The 13858-nt window shown below is 47.5% G+C and overlaps 1 protein-coding gene across 7 annotated transcripts in view; it reads right to left on the minus strand.

The window, feature by feature from the left end:
- Positions 1 to 196: 196 nt before the first annotated feature.
- The window catches only part of RFFL (ring finger and FYVE like domain containing E3 ubiquitin protein ligase), a 31084-nt gene continuing 17422 nt past the window's right edge, over positions 197 to 13858 (minus strand). For 5 of the 7 annotated variants that reach the window (XM_032129616.1, XM_032129621.1, XM_032129620.1 and 2 more), the window contains 6 exons: positions 11240 to 11424; positions 6667 to 7071; positions 5048 to 5137; positions 4499 to 4706; positions 3268 to 3291; positions 197 to 2747 (listed from right to left, as the gene is read on the minus strand). In XM_032129616.1, the coding sequence (XP_031985507.1) occupies positions 2566 to 2747; positions 3268 to 3291; positions 4499 to 4706; positions 5048 to 5137; positions 6667 to 7071; positions 11240 to 11419 (1089 nt within the window). In that variant the 5' untranslated portion in view covers positions 11420 to 11424 and the 3' untranslated portion in view covers positions 197 to 2565. Of the gene's footprint in view, positions 2748 to 3267; positions 3292 to 4498; positions 4707 to 5047; positions 5138 to 6666; positions 7072 to 11239; positions 11425 to 11922; positions 12595 to 13227; positions 13251 to 13858 lie in introns of those variants that run through there. The other 2 variants (XM_032129622.1, XM_032129617.1) reach the window with 2 other exon arrangements.

Here is a 13858-nt window from a genome sequence, read left to right on the forward strand (position 1 = left end):
CCTGTTCAGGAAAACAGACCATCAGCTCCATGGGACTCTTGGCTGTCGTGCCAAGGTCATTTGAGTTGTCAGGTAATTTTTTCCCCCTCCAACCTCTTCTGCACCCCCCCAATAACAACATTTAAACACCTGGGATCCCAGCTTCTGGCTGAGGTTCAGCAGTAGCTCTGTCTGCTTGTAACAGTCAGAAACAAAGTTAACTAAATCACATTTCAACTTTATTATAAAATGATAAACCAGACTTCTGTACCAAAACTAGTAAGTTTAACCATCATAGTACCAGAGGATTTAATAGTGAAGAACATGCCCTTTCAAGTAGAATATTAACTCTTTAAATCTTTAAACAATGTACAGTGTACATAAAGCACATAAATATTTCCATTTACTTTATTAGTTCAGAACATTATATTCCTTTGGATCATTAATCAGTTTCCTCCAAATTTTGATTTTCCTTTAAAAAAACCTCATATCCATAAGTAGAGAATCCATTTTTATAAGGGAAGCAAGAAGAGTCCTCCCTTCACAAAGCACATTTTGGAGTCACAGGGTGGGTGGATCTTTTCATCCCTAAAATTTCAGGCATTGATCTGCAGCTTGATTTACCTGCTGTAGAAAATAAGCCTCCCCTCTACAAGGAAAAGCACATCTATCCATAGGGGAATCATCTTCCTGCTGAATTCCCCCAGCCCTGAGTTTATTGAAGAATATGACAACGTGAATTTTCACAGTGAATTTCCCAAATGAGGCTGCTCAGCACTTTGTGTGTTGCTGCAGCTCTCCGAGCTCCCTGTGCCCTCTCCAGAGCAGAGTCTTACCTGTCCTCTCGTGATGCACTGACTTGTTCAGTTTGTTCTTGTGCTGGAACCTGTTAAAGTCAAAGATTAAAGAACAACCTGACCAGGGACAGAGGCAGAACTCAGAATGCTGAGTTCAGTGAACTGCAGCAGCTGCTGCATTTTTGTGGAGCTCTGAGAGCACCTCAGCAGCGCCTCTCCTGCTGCCTCCTGAGCCATGGATTTCTCACCTCAGGTGCTGTTCTGGCTGCAGCTCCCAGAGCAGACCCTGGCTCCCTGAGCTGAGCTGCTCTCGTGGCACTGTCCCTGTTCAAGAACACCCACGGGGAATTTGCTGTTGCCACTTGCCCACTCACTGCACAGGAGCTTCTGTGCTGTCCCTGTGGCTGCCCTGCAGTGCCTCAGGAGCTGAGGGGACGCTGGGCCTGTGCTGTTCTCTGCTGCCAGCCAGGTTTGAGCACGGAGCCGTTCCCTCTCCCCACAGGCAGCCCGGAAAGCTCTGCTGCAGGGGGGAATCAGCTTCACAGCTGCCTTGGGATGAGGGAACACTGCCATGGTGCTGGACACTCAAGGCAGCAGGATGCTGAAGCCTGGCTGTGCAGCAGCCAAGTGCCCTGCATGCTTACAGGCCACTGAGGGGAAAATACACCAGCTACAATCACCTCCAGCAAGAACTGCCAGACTTCTCTAGGAAGTCTCTTCCAGCTGAACACACTGCTCAGGAGAGCTGTCAGGGATCAGACCACAGACTCCCTCCTCCCCACCCTCACCAGCAGAAAGGACAAATAAATTGCTTTTGATGAGCAGTGGAAGTTAACAGAACTGTAGAACTGAGCACTGGGGAGGATGGGGGAAGCAGAGATTGCTCATGGATCCAAGGGAGACAAAGGCTTTTTTTTCTTGATTCCCTTTTAAAAAAAGAAAAAGTCACCTGTCCTTAAATATGATTGTGTAGCAGTGGAGTCCTCATGGCTCTGCAGCTGCGTGGTTTCCTCACTAAACCCTGGGGAAGACTCAAGCCTTGGATTTGTAGCTCCCTCAGCAAGTGAGGCCAGTTCACTTTGAGCCCCACCTCTGGCACGTGCTGTGAAGTCAAAGTTGACAAAATCAAACCAGAAACCTCCCTCTGGCACAGAAACACAAACCCAGCACACAGGGCAAGGCTGAGCCTTCCCAGCCTCCCTCCCCTGACAGTTTCCATTAATACAAAGACAACCTTGATAAAAAATTACACACTTTTCCACAATTGCACTAGGCTGGAATTAGGGAAAGCAGGGGTGGTCTTGCCTGTCCTGCAAGCATAACAATTTTACATTAAGTTAAAAATAAAATTAACAAGCACAGTGACATTTTAATCTTTGAAAATCAACTTTTTGCTGGGTGTAGCCTGAGCAGCAAAACAAAGGACACTTTTTGAGATCCCAGTTCACTTTTATTATTCGGAGGAAAATACAAAGCCTCTGGAGCTGATCTTCCTGGTGGAAAGCTGGGTGTCCATCTGTCCTCAAATTATCCTAGGATGGAGGTGGTTAATGATTGCTGGCAATGAGCTCCAAGGAGTCCAGGCACTGTGGTGTAAAGCACGATGGTGGGACGAGCAGAGTCGGGCATGGCTTGAGCAGAGCAGTTTTCCCCAGGCTTCCTCCTTCCCTCCCTTGCAGCGGGGTCCATTGCTAATCTCCAAAGTAATTATTTGCAGGGATGTTGTTGGCCCTTTTCCTAAGAGCACTGAGGCTTTAAGGCAGCAGCAGCCCTGACCCCACAGCCACCCTTAGGTCCTGAAGACGTGCACGGCCCTGATCACGTACTGGCGGCAGATGGGGCACTCGCTCATGCGCTTCCCGCACTTGGTGCACGTCACCATGTGCCCACATTCCAGCAGCACGCAGTCGGTGGGAGCATCCATGCAGATCCTGCACAGGTTGTCCTCGGTGCTGGGGGGCCCAGCAGCACCTGAGGGGACAGGAGAGCACGGGTGGGTCAGACAAAGGGAGGTGTGGCGGGTTTGTGCAATTCGAGTGGGCTCTGCTGAAGGGATTCCCTAAGGGATAAGGTCTGCGAAGGAATTCCCCTTGAGGCTGCTCCAGCAGCTGGCGAGGAGCAGAAGTTTCAGCTTTTACACATTAATTTCTGTGAGATGGAAACAAATACCACTGAGATTCTCAGTGATGAGGCAAATGAAGCAACACGGGTTTCTCTTCCCAAGCAACAGCACAGGAGGAAACGGCCTCAAGCTGTGCCAGGGAGGTTTAGATAGAAATTTTTCCTAATATCCATTTTCAAAAGGGTTGTCAAGCTCTGGAACAGGCTGCTCAGGGCAGTGGTGGAATAAACAACCCTAGGGGGGATTTAAAAGCCATGCAGATGTGGCATTTGGGAGCATGGTTTACAGGTGGCTGTGGCAGTGCTGGTTGGACTCAATCTTGGAGGGTTTTTCCCAATAAACAACTCCATGATTAAGGATCTCACTCACCAGTTTGATCATCAGTGTCCAAAACTGCAACAGAAGAAGAGAGAGGGCTTTGGTGAGAATCTGAGAAGCTGGGATAGAAGTGTTACCAGGCAGAGGCTGAAAACCCTGAGGGAGTTGCTAAACCAAAACTGCTTTTTGCTGATGCCCATGGGAGGCTCAGGCTGGGGCTCTGATCAGGACAGGTTCAACAACAGGCAAGAAACTTCTCCTATAGAGAGCTTACACAACAGCTAAAGCCTTCCAGAGATAAGGGATCCCAAGGGATGTGTCAACTGTTAAGACAGCCTTGGAACGTATGCAAAGTTTGGCTTCCCAGTGCTGCACCTGCAGCAGCCCCTTGTGCCAGGTCCTCTGCTGTTACACAATCACCAAATGGCTGAGCACAGACACAGTGAGTGAAGTAAAAGGATAAATTGCATCAAAAGCACAAGATAATGAAAGAATATAACCCCAAAGCTGGTGTCTTTAATCTTGGATCATCCATAGAGGACAAAGCCTAGAGAGATGTGTTTAAGAGAACAACACTGCTTTGGACAGCACTGAGAAACAAACGTATGAAATCAAAGTGTTAAAGTAAGTTTCTCTTGTAAGTAATTTACAAATATGTGTCTTTTTTAAGAAATCCCTTGGAAGTGCAAACTGGCACCTGGAAGATCAGACCAGATACATTCTCTATGCACCTGTGTCCCCTCACAGCCACCTGTGCTGGCCCAGCATGTGCAGCAGGAACAGACTTGTGGTAAGAAAGTGAAACCCCAGCTACCCACAGCTGGGCAGCCCTGGGAGGCACTGCCCTGAATCTGCCAGCTGCTCTTTGGTGGCAGTTTCCTGCCTGGGCAGGGCATTTCCCTGCTGGCTTTGTCAGGTACCATGAGCCAAGAGGTAAGAGCTCACCCCAGCACATCCAGTCGTGTACAGCCACCCACCAGCTGCTCTGAGGCTGAGGCAGTGCCCAGTGCGATCTGTCAGGGCCATGCACAACAGCAAGGTGAAGGATGCACAGCCCTCGTGCTGCTGCTTCAGCGCAGTCCCTGTCCAGAGCATCCAGAACTCTCTCCTCAAACAGCTACAAGGAGTGCTGAGCAGAGTTCAGCTCCTTCCACTCTGTACAAAACACTCCCTCCTTCCTCCTCACTCTGCTGCACCAGAAATGTGAGTTCTACTTCCTTGTACAGCTGTCCATAAAAAGGCAAAACCTGGGAAACAGGCACATGTTTGCTACGTTTCTTACCCAGATGTTGAAGGTCCTTCTCTTTGTAGAGGCGAGTGACCCTCTCCAGCAGCTCCCACTTCTCACAGCAGCCTTTGTAGTTGACGAAGTTGCGGGCGAGGATTTCCTTCAGCTGTCGCACGGAGAGCGCGTTGATGTCCCCGATGCTCGTCAGGTCAGACAGCGAGGCCTTCCTGCCCAGCACCAGGTTATCCTCAGAGTCAGTAGACTGGGAGGGAACAAACAGGGAATCACTCGTGCCCTCAACACCTTGAACTACAATTTCAATCAACTTTCAGCATGTGTGTGAGCAGGAATTCAGGTTTGGATGTACAGGCACTGCTTACTCTGTGAATTCCTCCATCAGAAACACAAAATCTGGAGATAGAACTAAGTAATTTCTATTACGGTGTCCAAGTGACACCAATTCTTTCCGTATGTGGAGGACAAGATGATGCCACAGAAGGGGTTGACTGGGTTTGGTCAGTCACAGTTACTGTTCATCTCTGGTAGCAAATCCAGCCTAGGAAACCTGGTATTCCCCGTCATCCAATTCCAGGACACACAAACCTGTGTCTCGTCCTCTGCTGCTGCTGCTTCTTCTGCTGCATTCTCAGCTGCTGTTCCACAGGCTGGGCTCGGAGGCACATGGCCATTGGCCTGGAAGAGGAAATAAAGCTTTCACCAGCTGTGGGTTTCTGGAGGGAAATCAGCTCCAGGGCAGTGTCACTGCAGTCCCTGACCTCTGGAAGGACATGGGCAGGACAAGGCACAAGCCAGGCACACTCACAGAGGGTTTTCCCTGTGCAGCAATCACACAAAGCAACACTTGCTGAAGCTGAACCTTTAAAGCCCCAGTACAGAACTCCAGGCTGGATCAGGAGCAGACCAGATTTATACACCAAATTTGTATGTGTGTATATGCAGTCCTTCCCTGATGTCACACTGTGCTGGGGTGTCATGGCAGAACTCTGACAGCTCTCAGTGCAAGGCTCGGTAGAACCCTCCTCTAACACAGCTCAGACCTTCACAGTAACCAGGAAAACACCTCCTCAGGTGAGCTCTGGAGTGAGCAAACAGCAGACACCGAGTGAGGGAGCAGCAGCAACAGGGCCAGAGAAGGAAAGGTGCGCAGTTGCTTTGAACACTTGATAAACGAGCAGTGTAATTTCGGCTGACTCACCTGCAGGAGCCACTGTTCCCCCTGGTTTCCGACTGACAAAGAGACTGTAACGTTACCACCCTTCTCATCCAAGTGTTAATATTTACAGAGCACAAGAATAACAATCAGGATCAAAGAGCCTGAAGTGCAGCAGGATGTCATGCAAGTCGAGACAAGAAGCTGAAATGTATCATGGGGCAGTGAGGGAAGACAGCAGAGCTGGTAAAAACCAGAATGGCAATACCCAGAAAACCAGGGAATGAAAATGCCTTTTAATGATTTGTAAAAAACATTCTCCCAGGAGAACTCTTCCTCTGAACTAGATATATCTGCTGAGGAAGCACAAGGTACACACATTTTTCACAGCTCTGATCCACAGGGAACTGAATACACCCATTAACTTTGTAATAAGACAAGGAGCAGATGTCAAACACTGAGTAAACTTCCCTTAGCAGAGAGCAGAAAGACAAACAAAGCAAGGTCAATAAAAAATAATTAAGCTCAAATGCCCCTGCCAAGGTTCATCAGAACTGCAGGTTCATCATAAACCAAGACTTGGCAACAGATTCGGGGTTTGTCTTCTATTGATCTGAGTGCAGGAGATACCAAAAACTTCGCCCACCCCCATCATCTCTGATCAGTTCCAGCTCCAGAATTGCTTTAGACTGTGTTTGCTATGTGGCACAGGAATTAAAGAACAGTATCAACTGTTTAATTACACCTACAAACAAGTGCCAGAAGTCATCAGCAAGTACCAAAGGAAGCAGTCACAGGAGCATCTTGTGGCAATGCAAGTGTGGACCAGAGCACCAGAGAAAACACATGCCAGAGCAATGATGTCCTGAGAGTGAATGCTCAATATATTCAGCACTGCCCACCAAATTCAATTCCATAAGGAACGGCACATCAAAGTTGGTGACAGCAAGTCACAGCTTTACTCAGCAAAACCACATGCAACATCTCAGTAGTTAATCCAAAAATAGAGATGAACGAGTTTGCAAAAGATGGTTCTGGCCAGAGACTGTACCTGTTGGTGTTCCTGAGCTTCTGAACTTGAAATGGGATCTGCAGACACTGAGGGCTCATCTTGTGAGGTAGAAGAGGCCAGGCTGGTTGGGGGGTGACTCACAAAGTCTTGCTGTCCATGGGCACTGGTATTAAATGTGTTTGTTCTTATCTGATCTTCCTGGGTAATTGCAGGCTGCTGGCCAAGGATCAGGAATACCAGGTCCTCCTTTTCACGACAGAACTCTGTGGAAATCTCGTGGAGTGCCAAGTAATCTCGCAGGTCCTTCACCTTCATCTTGATCAGCTCCTCCCGTTGAAAAGCCGTGCCTCGGAAGCGCTGGCAGAGGTGGCAGAGCAGGGGCCCACCTTCGGGCTGGTTTGAGCAGGACGTGCAAAAGTTCTTCTTACAGTCCAAGCAGATGTGCTGGGAAAGAGAGGGGGAAGGAATCAGACCCATCCCGTGCCCTGTGCCAGCGGGACACGGCGGCCGCAGGCAGCGCCTCCCTCCCGTCCGGAGCCCAAGGAAGCAGCAGCTGCTCTTAAAGCACAACCAAAACCTGCCCATTCATGAAAAAGTGCCAGGTAGTTACCCATGTTCCCAGAGAAGGACAAGGATTGATCCCTGAGCAATCCCCAGATTTCTCACAGTTCTTAGAGAAGCCCCATTCCCACTCCATTTACCCAGAATGAAACGTGATATCCTTACAAGATTCCCTCATGTGCCAGGAATTTTCTGCACCTGCTCATGCAGTTCAAGCCAGAGGAAATCAGGAGATTGAGGCAGCAGACTTGGAAGCGAATTCCAGCTAGCTGTGCACATTGTTCTGTGCATTAAGAAGCTCCAGCACTGGGAGGAAACTACTTAAAAACATTTCTCTTTCATAAATACCTGCTATGAATGACCTTCCTCCCCCTTTTTTCCCTCCTCCAATTTGCTGCAATCACGGAATGAATTTCTTTGTTTCACCATAAGAGGGACAGGGAACAGCAAGGTCAGAGAGACATCAAAGAATCTGATATTTATTTATACAAAAATAGCCTATTGTGACAACAATACACACACTTTATACCAGTTAGAGCTAGACAGAAAGTGTTGGAAGTTTTGGAAATATTATGCCCCAGACAGTTAAAAACTTTATAGATTAAATTCTGTTGTTAAATGTTTATATTTGATACTGTTCTGATCTTGTCACGCAGGGCTTGATTTTCAGAAGTTCCAAGCACTCACAGTCTGTGTTGACTTCTGCAGAAACTTGACTGTTTAACCCTCTGGAAAGGCAAATTCTACATTTTCCAATAGGAATAGCAGCAGAACAGCCACATTACATGCCTGTTAAAAAGTCCTGAGGGGAGAAAGAAGTGGTTTCAGTGCTGGTTAAAAATGCTAAGTCACAGTCTCAGGGAAGCCAAGCACCTCTGTGAAATTCCTGACTACCTGATCCTTCAGAGCTGTTCAAGGAAAAATAGACAGGTGGAGTTGGAGGAGTAATAAATACAAACTCAAAGACAAAAAAAACTGGTTTATGAACTGCTTCTAGTGATTGAAGAACATCTCTTAACTTCCCAGCTGAAAGAAAGCAGATGTTGCTCATGTTTCACAGGATGTAAATACACTACTTGCTTACAAAAGCTCCTTCTGACCCCCTTCACAGCCTGGAACCCCCCCTGCTCCCCAGTTAACACCTCCAGGCCTCTCATTTACAGCCTGTACTACACTCTCAGTGACAGGAAAGAATCCCAATTTCCTGCTCAAGCATTTTAAGACATGAAAATTTGTACCACACAGAGAAACTCTTGAAACCTCCTCTCAAAATTGCCGTTTGGGAGCCTGCCAAGGAAAAGTGACTTTCACCAATCACAAAGCAAGGCAGGAAAGGCCATTTCCACAGAACATCCAGTTTTGAGGAGTTTTCCTTAACTTCATCACTATAAAAGCCATTAATATGTAATTGACTTTTTGTGACCCTGTGATTGCAGGAGCAATCCTGTTCCTCGGCATATTTTCAGGGCAGAGACAGGAACTGATGCTTGTATGTCCCTAGAGCAGGGGAATAAAACAAATCCACAAAGGCAGAGAAGTGGAAAATAATCCTGTTGATAACATTTGCCCGTCTCAATCCCTCATCTCTGACATGGGAACAATCAGAAGAATTGAGAGAAAAAAGCCCCAACAACACAAAAACTGCACAAAACAACCCAAAACCCCCAAGCACCCCCACTTTTCTCTGGCAGGGGAAGCCTCCCCATACCCTGCAGATTGCCAAACTGGCTCCAAAGGGAACCCCTGTATTGCCAAGGACCTTCCACCAGCCAGAAAAGCCCTACTTGAGCACTCCCATCTTTAGGTATCACAAAGCAAACACAGCACACGGGCAGTTCTATCAAACATGTTCCTGCAATTAACACTAATAACAGCCTGCCTCAGTTATCAAAGGATACATTTGGGAAGTGAAAATAAACCCAGGCATGTCTCTGACTTAGCAGCTCAGCATTAGGATTTATCTTCAGAGAAAAAAAACCTCCCCAGCCTGTATGTGAGCACCAAGTGTTTAAACGTGGACATTTGGGCCACATCTCAGCATCAAGCAGCTTTTACAACTTCACTGAACTCTGACTGAAAGGGCAGTGATTCAAGGCACTGGGTTCTTCAGAAGGATTAGTTTCAAATGTTGCAGTACATTAAAACTTGTTCCTAAAAGGTCAGGCCACGTCTGACTGCTGCTCACTGACAGCACAGCAGGATGGTCAGACAGCCCTGAAATGTTTTTTTTTTTTTTGGTTTGTTTGTTGGGTTTGGGGCTTTTTTAAGCAATCTAGGTGGTCACCAGTGCAGAAGGAATTAATTTTTATCCACTATATTTCAGAATAAACATTAACTAGACACTGGAGTTCAAAGGTGCTGCCTCTCCCAGGAGAGAATGCAGTTTTCCATGCTCTCCTTGCAGCACAGTGAGGTTTCATACACTTCTCCCTCCATAGCAACAGCACAGAAGAATTACCACAGCTTATAAACACACCAGTGTGTTCTAAGTGATGTTTCCAGCTCCTTCGGGAGACCTGAGGGATGAGCTCTGGCAGCTCCTCCTGCAGCTACCAGGCTCCAGTCACTCCCAGAGATCACTGCTCAGGAGCTGGGGCAGCAGGAAGGTGGGAGGGGAGTTTGGGAGCCCCCTTTGGAGTACAGAACCTCAGACTCAGTTTCACTGAAGGTCTGGAGTGGGAGCAGCCGGACATAAGCACAGGAACAGAGAGCAGCTCCCACAGGAAAAGGGGGAAGCTGCTGAGGGCAGGAATGTTTTCAACAGCTTTAGCAGATCCTCTGCAATTTGTGCACCAGAGCTTTCCCTCTCCCCAGTGAGAGTTCACCTGGAGGCAGTGATGGCTCTGTACAAGACACTGCTCTTAAGGGCAGCTCATATAGAACAGGTATTTTAGGAAATACTGGGGATAATGGAGCTGTGGTTCTGCTGCTGAGCTCACAACTGCCTGAAATGGTTTCATTTCAGAAGCAGAATTATCTCTATCCACTGTCTGCAATCATGCCCAACAGCAAGTGCTGGATCCAGGGTAACTCTCTCTACAAGTACTTCTGAGGACACGTGGCTTAACGAGGACAATGTCAAAGACAACATTACAGTCACGAGCAGGGATGGCCCCATTGCAGCTGACCCAGCACCAGGAGAAGTCCAAAATGTATCACCAGAGTTTGATTCCTGAAGCAACTGCACTTCCCAGTGCAAAAATGCGTCACCACCCCTGTTGTCCTGGGAGTAGAAAGCAGCAGCTCTGCCAAGACTCACCATTCTTCAGATGTGTGTCCTCATGCATGAATAAAAAAGTGCAAGGAAAACCAGTTTATGAACTTTCCCATATAATCTAAAAGGGCTGTGGCCAGAATTCACCATTATTTTTAAATTCTCACATAATTAAGTTCAGTAACTATAGATCTGACACTTCTTAAGCCACAGAGTGTGGACACAACAATTTTCCTCACTGGAACATTACAGGACCCACTATGTCCAAATAATGCCTCAGGCAGGGTATGCTGTTGAATTAAAAGTCTTGTGGTAGCAATTGTTTTGGCATTTATATACCCACAAATCAAGTTTACAAGTAAGATAAAACAGATTTGGGTTTGGTCTGGGGCTATTTTTGCTCAGCAGTTCTACACACACCCTCAGAAAAACTTCACTTTTAGTTTGAGCAACAATAGTTTGAAAAACAGGCAGGAAGATCTTCCTTTACTGAAAGCACAAACACAATTAAAACTTCTTGCCACAATATTTATTTTTAAGGATGTTAGTGTTTTAAAATAAGAAATTTAATAACTCATGTTCAAGTTAATGCTCCTTCAAGTGATTATCAGCAGTTTGGCTTTCTTCATTGAGATCTGGAAAGCCAAGTCTGCTGAAGGATTTCCAGTCATTTAATGATGCCTGTTAATTGTGACAGAATGACTGAAGACCCAGAACCAAGGTGAGCTGTCTTCTCCCACGTGAAATGTCCTCAGATCCGAGAATATGTTTAATAATGCGTGTCTCTCTTAAGTTACTGAAGGCAGCTGCCCCTGGCAGGACAGGCACTGGACTCACCTTCCTGGAGGAGCTGTCGAAGTGCATCCCACAGGCTTTGCAGCTCTGTTCAGAAGCAGTGGGAGAGGGGAAGGAGCTGTAGCCAGGGTTGGAATAGGCCTGGGCTCGGGCTGTTGGTGGCGGTGGCATCTCCTCAGTGGAGCCATCCACACAGAACCAGTTACAGCAGCTCGCCCACATAGTACCTGCCAGGGAAAACCACATGTCACAGGTGGCACGGGACACAGGCTGGCAGCTGAGGTGATGTCTTGGTTTGAAAGACAGGTGTCTGACAAGGAAGGCAGGAACCTCCCTTGGAATGGAGAATATGACCCCCCCCTTCCCGCCAAATCATTATAACCTGGCAATTAAGGGGGTTTTCAGGTAAAGATATGGGAAAATAACAGTTCTTTACTAGTGTGTATGTGTATAACAAGGCAAACAACAACAACAGTGGCAGCAACAACAGACAGAAGAAAGAATAAACCAGGAAACCCAAAGAAGGGTCTCTGCCCGCTCTCGGAGCCATTCCCCTCGGGTGCAGTTCCGCTCGCAGCCGGCAGGGGCGCTGGCGGCTCCCGGTGAGCAGGGCAGGTGCGATGGTTCCCCCGCGGCTGCAGGGGGCGCTCCGGAGCGAGCTCGGGGAGCACGCGGCACCGGTGCCCTGGGATCCCGGGAAGGGATGGGACAAAGGCTTCACAAACCCCTGGGCAGCCGAGCCCGGTGTCCGGCCGGACCTTCGGGAACAGCAGGCTGGAACGGCAGGGACGAGCAAAATCCCGGGCTGGTAGACGAGATGTGTCAAAGCTCCGCAGGTGTGCTGGAACTGCGGGACAGGCAAGCAGGGGTGGCCGGGCTACAGTGTAGCCAAAAACCGGAGCAGTGGCAGAAGGATGGCGGCTGAGCAGCAACAGCCCGGCTCCCCAACACGGCAGACAGAGAGGGTCCCTGGAAGGGGAAAAGGGCTAGGGGATCTCGAGGGTTTCCCCTGGGGAACCCGAGCAGATGGTGAAAAGTCCCTTTTTTAGTGAGGCAGGGTGTTAATAAGGCCCCAGTGCAACAGCCGCTCCAGCGAGCAGAGCTCCGCTCAGGGCAGAAGGCAGCAGAAGGCAGAACCCCGCAGCCGTGGTGGATTCTCCCCACAGCGACTGCAGCCTCCTTCCCCTTGGAATGCCGAGAGAGCAAGGCAGCTAGGGACTGCCCCAGCCCCCTTTTTTGCACCCCCATTCTCTCGGTATCTCTGCCCCTCCGAGAGAAACCCTCGGACAAGAGGAGTGCAAGCCAAGCGCCCTCCTCCCCTGAGCACGGCAACTTCTTTTGTCTCTGTTAAGTACGCGGTCGTTACTATCTCCTAGCGACATATGGGAGAAAATTCCCTACGAGAAAGAAAGAAAAGGAAGAATCCTAAACCCCAACGTAAGTGCACACAAACCCCACACGCCCAGTCCAGCACAATGCAGCTTTGGTGAGAAGGGACAAATAAAGTTCAGGACAGTTATTACTAGAATTTCATAAAGTTAAGAGATTACAGTGAAGATAAGATAAAATTTATGTTCTACTTGGCTATATCAAATTCTGAGTTTGCTGTAACAGGCTGGCTCTATTTCACATCAGCTGTAATACTTTGGGTTTTGTGCACACACAAAATGAACACACAAAAACTCCCATGACGTGGCAGAGAACAGTTAAATAACATCAGCAGCAAGATCATAGATGGCTATTAGTCAGCTTTATCCTAAATCCCTCTACAGATTTACAGCTATAAATCCAAAAAGATAAAATAAAAGCAAGGACAGTGGAGCCACTGAATTCACATATTGTGGTTCTTAGCTGAATTTACAGCATTACAAGGCTGAATCATCACAGCAGGTCAATGTCAATAACGTAAGAAGAATCAAATACTGGCTTTGGTAACTTGCTTGGGAAAACAACTGCAGCTGACACACAAAATCACTTGTTTATTTTTCAAGTCAAATTTTATATATACACATATACACACACACACTTACCAAAAATCCCAACACAGTCCAGTAAAAAATGCTCAGTTCCAAATTCTTCTGAGACCACCTCTGCAGCAAGCAATATTCCAGAAATTAACTGCTAGAAACTTGCTTTTGGGAGTTTACAAAGAAATCTGAATTCATCTGGGCATTCAGTTTCTGGAGCACACACCATGTGTCATCACTTACGGGTAAACTGAATACAAATTGCCTCGTCTGCATTTCTGCTCTCACATGGGAGTTCCTGAACTGTTTCTTTTATGTCTTAAAAATAAGCTCCCTCACTGATAGTGTTCAACAACTGCTTGATTTTATAAACTTCTGGAAATGAAACATCTCTCAGCTGCACAGCCAATTCACTGCTTTTTACTCAATAAGTACTGCCACTGTAAAACTCCAGATTCCCAAGGGAACAGGGCTGGTATGAATCCTAAAGGTTATTGGGTATAATATGTTCTTTTTATTAAGCTGTGCTAAATCTTTAGGGCTGATGTACTTGAATTGGGAAGGTTTTGCACTCTGGTGCTGTTCCATCCAGTATCTGTTGTTTTAGTGGCATATTTAATGCTTTCAAAACCTGGCTGAATTTGGCTGGTCAGAGTCCCGGCTGTCCTGGACAGATGCCTTTCAAATCGCACAG

This window comes from Corvus moneduloides, chromosome 20, assembly GCF_009650955.1.
Source record: "Corvus moneduloides isolate bCorMon1 chromosome 20, bCorMon1.pri, whole genome shotgun sequence".
NCBI classification, from domain to species: domain Eukaryota; kingdom Metazoa; phylum Chordata; class Aves; order Passeriformes; family Corvidae; genus Corvus; species Corvus moneduloides.